General features: G+C 50.5%; 1 protein-coding gene across 1 annotated transcript; it reads left to right on the top strand.

The window, feature by feature from the left end:
• Nucleotides 1-3,926: 3,926 nt before the first annotated feature.
• Nucleotides 3,927-8,901, top strand: DLX1 (distal-less homeobox 1). The gene is made up of 3 exons (XM_083470487.1): nucleotides 3,927-4,889; nucleotides 5,775-5,974; nucleotides 7,657-8,901. Exons 1-3 carry the CDS (start codon nucleotides 4,577-4,579, stop codon nucleotides 7,909-7,911), a joined length of 768 nt encoding a protein of 255 aa, XP_083326613.1. The 5' UTR covers nucleotides 3,927-4,576; the 3' UTR covers nucleotides 7,912-8,901.
• The last annotated feature ends 1,932 nt before the right edge of the window (nucleotides 8,902-10,833 follow it).

The following is a 10,833-nucleotide window of genomic DNA, read 5'->3' as shown; positions in this document are numbered from 1 at the left end:
CGGTCATCCCTGCTGCTTGTGCACCTTTTTCTTCCACACTTTCCCCTTCTGCTTAACTTTTCATTAATGTGCTTCGATACAGCACTTTGGGAACATCCAACTTCTTCTGCAATTACCTTTTGAGGCTTTCCCTCCTTATGGAGGGTCTCAATGACTGCTTTCTGCACAACTGTCAGGTCAGCAGCCTTCCCCATGATTGTGCTTCCTACTGAACCAGACTGAGAGAATTTAAAGGCTCAGGAAACCATTGCAGGTGTTATGGATTGAATAGCTACTGCACCTTTTCACAATATTCAAATTTTCTGAGATTGTTAATTTGGGGTTTTCATCAGCTGTACGCCATAATCATCACAATTATAACAAATAAAGGCTTGACATATCTCGCTTTGCATGTCATGAGTCTATCTCATGTATTAATTTCACCTTTTAAGTTGAATTACTGAAATAAATGAACTTTTCCACGATATTCTAATTTTTCGAGTTTCACCTGTACTTCAAAGGAAAGTTTGGTTAGGATAGCGACTAGGATTTCTCTGTATGCAATTTCTCAAGTAGCAGAAAGCTCGATTCAAGTCACGCGCGCGCGGGGGGGGGGTGCACTATGCCCCTTCTCTTGTGCGTATGTTTATTAGTGTGTCGCCTTTGGTCAGAAGGATGGCTAAACTAAGGCGCTTGAGGTTTAACCCAGAAATCTTCCATTAAGGGGACATGGGGGGAGGGGGAGGGGGAGAGAGTGTTTCTTGGGGGAAGGGGGATAACAAACACACCCACCCAATGTAAACATCCCCACTTGGTACAGCTAAGAGGGCACTTGAGCGTTAGGTCCTGCTGAGATCCTTCGCCCAATGGCTAGAAAATCAATCCGGATTATTCGCGAGGTGCTGCAGAGATGGGGACAGTCCGCAGCTGATTGCAGATTTCTGCCACCCGTCTCCCCTCGCCCCCCCCCCCCGTAAAGAAGTGTCTGGACTCCAAGCTGCTGCTGCTCCTCCTCCTCCTTTTCCCAGATGTCCACCCCACCCACACAAGATGTGTACAGCTTAGCCTCCCAACTTTCTCTTCCCCAGTTCTGGGCAGTTTGGGGAAACTTCAGCTAACTTGAGCGCGCGCGGTTGTTGTCTAGGGCGAGGAATCCGACCAAAGTCTCCCTACCCTCCTCTTCTTCCTCCTCCTCCTCCTCCTCCATCTCCACCTCCAGCCTCCCCGGCCGGTCCACTTACAGCTCGGGGCTCCTCGGGGAGAAGGCGGCGGTTGGGTCTTCCTCAGGTGCGCAGCTGCTTCGCTGCTGCTTCTCCTGCTTCTGGATGGAACCGTGGATGATGGAGAACGCGCAACTCTACTTCTTTCGGCAGCTTAGACGGGCTTTTCCCCGCCGGGGTGGGGTGGGAGTTTTGTGGAGAGAGAAGTCTCTCAATTCCCTGACCCGCCGAAGAAGGTGATCTGCTGAACGGAGGCAGGCTGGGTGGATCCCTTCCAGTTTGGCTCAGACACTCCCCCAAGGGATTTCAGCCTCAGTGTTATTTGGATTTGGAGCAGGGCGTTCACTTAGGTCTCAGTTGTTCCGCTTCCTTCTAGCCATCTCTCTTTCTCCAGCCAGCCAGCCAGCGAGCAAGCTGCTTTCAGGCTCTGGGAAAGGAGTGAGCCACAGAGCGAGCGAGCGCGCCCGTTGGGGAGGGGAGGCCTCCCCACTAATATCTGTAACGCCATCAGCAATGTAATTTGTGCGGAATGTTCATTTTGTATTGGTGTTCTCCCTGTGCCAAAAATGTGCGCTTGATTGCATAGAGTGGGCTCGTTGACGGAGCAAGGTGTGACCGCTGTCGAGGGGCGGAGGAGGGTGAGGGAGAAGGAGAAGTTCAGTTCAGGCCAAAGCGTGGGGGTGGGGTTTTTATATATAGATGGATATATAGATAGAGAGATATATAGCTCTCGATCTCTTCCTCACCCCCAGGCTGTTTTAGACTGCAAAGGCGCCGGGCGCCGCGATGAGTGTTAAATAGATGGCTAATTACGCGTATGAAAATTAAACATCAGTGTTATGCTAATAGGGCCGCCTTCAGCTGTGGATCAGAGCACTTGAGACTAGCATTTAATCAAAGGAATCAGTAACTAATACTGCTGCACGTGTGAACTTTCCTCAAGATCATCATCTCTCCACCCCCGCCGCCGAGCGGCTCCTGGGTCTCGCGCGCCCAAGCGAAATGATGGAAGCGGGGCGGGGGGGGGGGAGAGAAATAATTAGCAGGCGCTTTCTAATTATTTAGACGACGTAAAGTCAGTTGGGATTCAGCCCAGAAGGCCTTTGCCTGGCAGCGGCTCTGAAGCGCCCCACACACTATCGCCACCCCCCGCACCCCCGACAGCCAACACTTTGGCTCTGGTTGGTCAGAGAGAATTTGGCAAAGTGGGAAGAGGCGGGGATCGGGCTTCGACTTTTTAAGGGAACAGGATCAGGCCAACACGCAGGTCGCTTCCGTCTCTGGGTGGCTTGGTGTGTAGATCGGGGAGGAGTATTACTCGCGTTGAGCTGAACCCCCCCCCCCCAGCGCCCCCGGAAGCACAAAACAGCTGGCCTTTGGCTATCTGCTCTGGAAAGGAAGCCGCTGATTTATTTCCCCATTCCAAGCTGAGCAGGCCTGTTGTTAGAGGAAGAGCCAGCTTCCCGGTGACACAGAACTCTTCGTCAAAGTTTGACTTCAGAAATGTAATCCGAAAAGTACTTCTCATGGCGGACCTCCTGCTCAATAAGGATGAAAAATTGAGAACCCTTCCTTCACCCCAGACACTGAAATCCTGATTGTGATCACCAAAAGGTGGTAGAAGGGAACTGAGGGGTAAGGGATTCCCGTTAGGTTATTATTCTTTGTTTGTTTGTTTGTTTGTAACAGGGGTCTCAAGACAGCAAAAGGCATTTTCTCACCCGTCTTGGCTCAGCAGCCAACACTGCGTTTGCTTTCCATACTGTCTGACGAAGAGTTCTGTGCTCGCGCTAAAGTCGGCACACTTTTTCAGCTGACCAAACCAAAAACATGAATGACAGCCCCATCCCCGAAGGTTCCCAGGTAAACCTGTGAAAAGCAGCTTCTTCTGAAGTCTCCTGCATCCCCATCCTGCGAAAAAAAAGGGGGGAGTGGGGTACCTTCTTTGCCAGAGAAGGGGACCGTGAAGATCTCTCCTCCCCCCTTTCCTTAAGATAAGCCACAAAGCCTTTGTATTGGGTAGGGCAACTACATCAGCTGCCCCTTTTGGGGGGACGAGGGAGAGCTGCTACACAATGGATCGCCTAACACGTGCGAAATTGATCAGATGCACCCTCCGTGGAACATCCCAGCCCCAAATGCACGCGCACACCTGACTATATACCACAACAACTTTGCAAAAGCTGGCTGGTGGCAGTTGCTGTTTTCTTTATAAGCAGCGAGACATGGTGGGCTTCAAGAGGTGCTAACCATTTCTGGACACGCACGCACGCACCTCGTGTCCCAGTTACTGGTCCTAATACAGTGGTACCTTGGGTTAAGAACTTAATTCGTTCCCAAGGTCCGTTCTTACCCTGAAACTGTTCTTAACCTGAAGCACCCCTTTAGCTAATGGGGCCTCCTGCTGCCGCCGCGCGATTTCTATTCTCATCCTGAAGCAAAGTTCTTAACCCGAGGTACTATTTCTGGGTTGGTGGAGTCTGTAACCTGAAGCGTCTGTAACCTGGAGCGTCTGTAAACCGAGGTACCATTGTATAATATCTGAAGAAGCTGGACGATCTGTTCCCATCGCTCTGTGAGAGACCCCCTCAGATAGGGAGATCTGCAAGGGTGGGAGGGGGTCTGGAGAGAGAGAGAGAGAGAGAGAGAGCGCCCTTCCTCTCTCTCAATCCATCTGATGTTCTGACATCAGGTTGGTGGCGCTGCTAGAGGTAGTAGATAGCAAAATCGTTTGGAAACGTCAGAGGGGTCCTGGAGCCTGGGATCTTTCCCTCTCCATAGGAGGGGTTTTTGCGCCCCTCCTTCCTCCCCTGGGGGCCAGGGAGGGGTCTCTGGGCGGCCCCCCTCGCGCTGGCTCCGTCCAGCTCGGCGCCGTCGTCTCTGCCTTCTCCTTCCTTCCTTCCTTCCTTCTGCTGCTTCTCTCCTTCCTTCGCGTCTCACTCTCTCTCTCTCGCTTGCTCGCTCGCTCGGGTCCAGCAGGCGAGCCCCCGAAAAGCGTCTCCGGCCAATCGCGCGCGATCCTGCCAGGCGGCGGGCCAATCAGCTCGGCGGGCTCATGCATATTCATCGCTTTTGGCTGAGTCAAAGCTTTTAGGCGAGTTTGTGTAGATCTCCAAGCATCATGCCTTAGACTTTTTCAAAGAGACAAACTCCATTTTCTTATGAATGGAAAGTGAAAAGCCCCGGGCCTCTTAAATTGGGTCCTGAGAGAGAGAGAGAGAAAGAGAAAGAGGAAAGAGAGAGAGAGAGGGAGAAAGGGAGAGAGAGAGAGACCCCCCCCCCAAAAAAAAAGGCAGGCTGGAGGAAGAGAGCGAGAGAGACAGAGAGAGATCGCCAGGGAGAGAAAGAGAGAGAGGCACCCAAGGCAGCGGCGCGAAATGACCATGACTACCATGCCAGAGAGCCTCAACAGCCCTGTCTCCGGCAAGGCGGTCTTTATGGAGTTTGGGCCGCCCGGGCAGCAAATGCCACCGTCGCCCATGTCTCACGGACACTATTCCATGCACTGTTTACACTCGGCCGGCCACTCGCAGCCGGACAGCTCCTACAGCGCAGCTTCGTCCTTCTCCAGACCGCTGGGCTACCCCTATGTCAACTCGGTCAGCAGCCACGCGGCCAATCCTTACATGAGCTCAGTGCAGTCCTACCCCAACAGCACCAGCTTGGCTCAGACCCGGTTAGAGGAGACAGGTACGTGCCTGCAGAGGGGAGGGGAGGGGAGCTGGCTGGGTTCTGTGGGGAGAAAGGGGGAGGAAACGGGGGGAGGGGGAGGGGAGGGGGGCTCTGGGAAGCACCAAACGACCCCCCCCCCCAGAAAAGAACAAGATCTGAAAGGGGGGAAGGAATCTCGAAGGAAGCAAAACATAATAATAATAATAATAATAATAATAATAATAATAATAATGCTATCAAGCTACACCCCTCCTCCTCCTCCTTCTCAGTCCTCAAGAGAGCAAGCAAATTCCTCCAGCCAAACCTCCAAGATCTCTGGAGTTTTCACACAAAGGCACCCCGTGCCCGGCTGGCAAAACCCAGAAAGAAATTCCTTCTCTTCTCTCCTCGATCTCTCTCTCTCTCTCTCCCTCTCTCTCCCTCTCTCCACCCCCCCCCCCCAGATGTGCGCCTATTAGGCTCGGCAATTATTTATTGCGTAGCGCTATAAACAATGTATGCAATTAAGGGTAATTAAACCTAAAGTGCCGCCGCCTGTAAAAATAGCAAACTTTCTTTCTTCTCCGGCGACCGAGCCTCCGGGACTCAGCAGCCTCTCTGGAGTTGCCGAGCAGCAGAAGAAGAAGGAGAAGAGGAGGAGGAGGAAGAGGAAGAGGCAGCCACCGGGCTCCGGGGCTCCTTGAGAGTGGCGAGGAAAAGGAGGAGGAGGTGAAGGAGGGTTGCTTGACACGGCTGCTCCCGGGGCACCTTCAAGGCCAACGGATTTGTTGGGAGGAAAATTTGGGGCCCTTGTTAGGATTGCCTTCTCATCAGCACCATCAGCATCGCTGGTCATTGCTCATCCCTCCATCCCTCCATCCAGTCATCCAGTCCCTCACTGGCCCGCTTTCTTGCTTCTTGCAGGGGCCGAGACGGAGAAAAGCACCGTGGTGGAAGGCGGAGAAGTGCGCTTCAACGGCAAAGGGAAGAAAATCCGAAAGCCCCGGACTATTTACTCCAGTTTGCAGCTGCAGGCTTTGAACCGGCGGTTCCAGCAGACTCAGTACCTGGCTTTGCCCGAGAGAGCCGAGCTGGCCGCCTCCTTGGGGCTCACCCAGACCCAGGTAGGCAGCGCCAGCAGCGCCTCCATCCCCAGAGCATCCTTCGCCCGCTCAGCCCCATCCCTGCGCCCCGAGCAACTTCCTGGCGGCCTCGCCTGCCCGCGGCCCTCTCGGCTCACCGTACCTCCCGAGGCCCAAGAGGCAAGATCCCGGGGGAAGCGGGGCGGGGTAGGTGGTGGGGCAGAGAGCCCTCCGAAGCATCAGTCGGAAAAGACCTCCTTCTGCTCCACTGCTGCCCCACCACCCACCACCACGACCATGTTCGCTCTCCTACTTTCCCAAGCGCGCTTAAGATTTAGGAAACCCCCAATCTCATTGATGTTTCTTCAATAGCTTGCCATAAAAAAGTCGGTCGATATCTATCTATCTATCTATCTATCTATCTATCTATCTATCTATCTATCTATCTATCTATCTATCTATCTCTCCAACCCCCGCGTTAAAATTCCAAGGAGGGGCACTGGAGAGTGGCAGGCCCGTTTTTAAGGCAATTCTGGGGAGAATGGTGTCTCCAGTGAGAATAGCTGCCCTTATCCTATGCCTGGCTCACTCGGTCTTCCTGAACCCAGTGGAACTAATTCCCCTCCCTCCAACAAACAAACAAACAAACAAACAAACAAACAAACAAACAAACAAAGGTGCCCAGGTGATGTCTTGAAGATGTAGGTGTTTAAATCTCCATTTCTGAAGGATCTCACCATCTCCTCCAGCGGTTTAATTGTCCATCTTTCAAGTCTTGGAGGATCCTATTTGGTTTGGGTTAAAAGAAGGCTCCTCTCCCCCTCGAATCACATACAAAGGCGCGCGCCCTTATCTTCTCAACCACCATCAAATCTTCACCTTTGTCTATCTGAGAAAGATGTACAGGGAGGGTGGAATTGTACTTGTCACCCAAATAGACTGATCCCCGTTGCAAAATGCGATTTTTCTTATTCTTTTTGTTTAAGTTGCTCCTAATAAAATATTTTATTTGTCTAGACTTGGGTCCCTCGTGGGCTTTGCAACCTGGGAGATCCGAGGCCTTTTGCCTCTGTGATGTATCACCCTCCTAAAACTTGCTTCTCTTGGAGCAAGGCCGTCCCATCTTCCTTGTGGCGCAGGAACTTTAATTAAGGGTGGCGGCGTGATTTCAGTAACTGTAGTTGGGATTGTCTTTAGGATTCCTAGGCCTTAAAAAACCCCCAAAAAACTCGGATGCTGCCTCAGATGGAAACTAACAGGTCTTCCTGCTCTCAATCCATGCATATAATAATTATTTTTTTTTAACTGTCCTTGTGGCTCTTCGAATGACCCACACACTTCGCTGGTGGTGCATTTACGCATTTGTTTTGGGGGAGCTATTTTTGTTTTGTTTTGTTTGCAGATGACCTAGTGCGGGGAGTGTGGTTTTTAGCTCCGCTAAAGAAAGGGGAGAAGTTAATAGTGCGCCTCCATTTCCGGAAATTTGGTCCCCCGAGCGAAAGACGCGCGTTGGTATCAATCAAGCGTCCCTCCCTAGGGGTGGGGGAATCACAGCCAAGCGTTGCCTTGGGCCTTGGGCCTGGTACCGTATTTCTCCGGACAGAGACCCTCTTGGCCACTGAGTGCCCTTTTTCCTGTTGCCTCCCGGATTCTGTCTGGCTTGTCTTCTCTGCTGGCGCCCTCAACTTTCGTTTTTTTCTCTCTCCCCACCCCTTTGGGGACAGGTCAAGATCTGGTTCCAAAACAAGCGCTCCAAATTCAAGAAACTGATGAAGCAAGGAGGGGCCGCTTTGGAAAGCAGCGCACTGGCTAACGGCAGGTCCCTGTCTGCCAGTTCCCCCCCAGTTCCCCCAGTTTGGAACACCACCTCGACGTCGGGTAAGACCTCCACTGGGACCCCGGCCACTTACATCCCCAGCTACACGTCTTGGTACCCGTCGGCCCACCAGGAAACTATGCAGCAGCCTCAGCTGATGTGATTGGGGTTTTTTGGAGGGGGTTTTCTTTCGGGTTTGGTATTTCGTTCGTTTTTTTGTTTTATTTTATTTTTTTATTTTTAAAATAATAATAAGAAAGAAAGAAAAAGTTGAACCAACAAGCCGATCTCCCCGTCGGCATCAACCAGAATACTTAAAAGAAAAAGAGAAAAAAATTACTAAACACCCCACACAAACACGCGCTCGAACACTGTGCTTAGTTTGGGGAAAGCGCGCGCACGCACGACCCAAGGAGCCTGAGAAAAGGCAACGTGGGAAGAGGCGCCAGCCAAAAAAAATTAAAAATAAAGGAAAAAAGGACACGCCACGCGCGGACAGTCTTTGGGAAAGTCCTCCTGGGCGCAGCCGCTGCTGAGCTGCCGGGCGAGGCAGGCACAGATGCGACGCGGGGCTGGTTCCCAGTGCAGACAGCTGACGCGGCAGCCACGGATCGGCCCGAGAGCAGCCGGACAACAGCCTGCCAAGCAGCGCCGGAAAAACCCTCGGCTTAGTTGGACAATCAGGAAAAAAATATGAGAAGAATAATCTGTTTGTACCAGGAAGAGGGGCGGGGAGGAATCTGTGTCCTCTTTCTTGTCTGTCTCTCGTGTCTGTTCTAATGAAATGTAGGTCATTCCCTTCATCTCTGTTCTCCGAAAAACGGAACACAAGTCGTCTTTCTTTCTTTCTTTCTTTCTTTCTTTCTTTCTTTCTTTCTTTCTTTCTTTCTTTCTTTCTTTCTTTCTTTCTTTCTCTTTTCTTTCTTTCTCTTTTCTTCCTTCTTTTCTTTCCATTCCCCCGCCACCTCCCACAATGTTCGTTGTTAGTCCTCGGTGTATATATTTTTTTCTTCTGTCGAAGGGGAAAGGGAGGATTTTTTTTGTTTAAATTATTATTATTTATTGACTTTGAAATCTACCACTATGAGAGTCCTAAGCATTTTTCTATAAAAAATAATAATAATAAACTTACGGGCAGATCTGGTTTGCAGAAGTGACGTTGTTTTCATGCTGTTTGTTTCAAAGTCGAAGACCTCGCACACATACTAGGGAGGAGATGCTCAGGCGCTCAGTTTAATTTTAATTTTAATCTGTGTGCATTCGCTTTCCTGTTTCGGGAAGGTGTGGGGCAGACTGGAACGGGAGCATTCGGGTTTCACACACTCATTTATGGAGAGATCTATTCCCCCACCCGCTTAGCGCACGTCTCACGTTAATTATAACTGAGAGAAAGATTATTTTTAAAAAAAAAAAAGGGGGGGGGGAAATAAAGCAAGGTAGTTTGCTTTGGAAGCAGAGTCAGGCCAAGGCGTTGTTTTCTTTGCTTTTAGCGAAGTAACCATGCCAGTGTACAGGCATGGTTTAATGAGCCATTTGGACAAGGGGCCAATTGGGCTTCGCAGCTTTAAATCTCAATTTCTTAACGCCACGGAATTATCAGTGTGAAATCTCCCTGCGCTTATTTTCAAGTGCAACCTTTGGTCGCTATACATTTTTTTAAAATAAATAAATAATAATAATAATATTGTCCTGTGAACACGTTGCACAAAAACTAGCTTTTTTAATTGTTTTGGGTTCTTTCTCCCACCCACCCCGCATTTTTAAAATTTAAATCCGGCGTGGCTACAATATATGATGCTTTGTGAAAGCTGAGATTCTTGGAGATTTTGCCTGTGGACAAAAAACCAAACCAAACCACCCTCTCTGGCGCTCTATGTCGGAAGATGCGATACTAGCCTTGGGATTCCGCGCTGTTGCTTTAGTGCTCTAAAATGTCAATGTTTAGTTCTGCATTTGAGGATATTAAATTATTTCATTTTTTTATATGGGGTGGGGTGGGGGAACAAACAACAAAAAAGGATGAAAACACACACACACACAAGCCCACCCAACGCCGCCCTGATTCAGCCACCGCCCTGGCCCTGCCCTAAAAATATTTGCACACACAATATGATGAAAAGTTTCTTTTGATAGTGTGAAATTATGTTTTGGAGGGGGGGAGAGCCCGTGCCATGTTTCCTGCCGGGGGCAGAGTATGAAGGGACACGGGGACTTTAGGTCATCCTGTTTTGCTATCCGTAGTCGTGAAAAAAAAGAAAGAAAAAGGCAGTTGACTGATTGGAAACGTGACCTGCGGTGGAGAGAATCATTTGTAACTTGGGTTGTTATGATGCGCGCAAGGGTTAAAAGGAAGAAACCGCATGATCTTTAATGCTCAGTCCCTAACGAGGCATTGTGAGTGTGTGGAATGAAATCAAAGGTGAGTTGTGAGCTCAGAATCCTGGTTCCTGTTTCCATTCCGGATGCGCTACGGTGGTCGGATGGAAACAAACTACCTTAAATGCGCGACGGAAACGCTCAGTTCTGAAGTGAGAAGCCCGGGCCGGATCTTCTGAAGGGCATTAAGGGATGCTCTCTTGCAAATGGAAACGCAGGGCGCAGGGGCGACGCAGCGCAACAATGCGCATGCATGGGGTAAGAAGCCCAGACCTAATCTGGGCTGCGATCTACTACAACGCTTTTCCTTTGCTTGTTCCCCAACTCCCACTACGATCTTGAATTTATGGTTGCTTCTATAAATAACTCTCCAGCGAGCTAAGGGCTGAAATATGGAGAGACTTTCCTCCCAGGCAGCTTTCCAGGCAAGGTGCTATGTTTAATTCCATCCTACGCGATCGCCTTTCCCTTTGCGGGGGCGGGGGGGGGAATGTAGTGAGTGCGCGCTTGCGGTAGGTCTTCGCTCAGGAGGCAGAACAGGTGCTAGCTAGGGAAAAGGTCTGCGGTTGCCTTCTTAGAGGAAAGCAAGAGGAACTGGGACGGAGGGGTGTGTGTGTGTGTGAAATGGGCAAAAAAAGACGGGCTTGCCTCTGGTTTCAGAGGCACCGAGGTCTAGGAGCTGAGGTCCTGCGGGATTACAAAAGAAAGA

The sequence above is a fragment of the Podarcis liolepis genome (genome assembly GCF_965112155.1).
Source record: "Podarcis liolepis genome assembly, chromosome: 1".
NCBI classification, from domain to species: domain Eukaryota; kingdom Metazoa; phylum Chordata; class Lepidosauria; order Squamata; family Lacertidae; genus Podarcis; species Podarcis liolepis.
Note: the sequence above shows the minus strand (reverse complement) of the source record. Positions and strands in the feature narration are given on the sequence as shown.

Bases quoted from the DNA above. Each gene is read 5' to 3' on its own strand.
- DLX1 (XM_083470487.1), top strand. From the start codon at position 4,577: ATGACCATGACTACCATGCCAGAGAGCCTCAACAGCCCTGTCTCCGGC. The intron at 4,890-5,774 runs GTACGTGCCTGC...TGCTTCTTGCAG, and splicing joins GACCCGGTTAGAGGAGACAG to GGGCCGAGACGGAGAAAAGC. The intron at 5,975-7,656 runs GTAGGCAGCGCC...CTTTGGGGACAG, and splicing joins TGGGGCTCACCCAGACCCAG to GTCAAGATCTGGTTCCAAAA.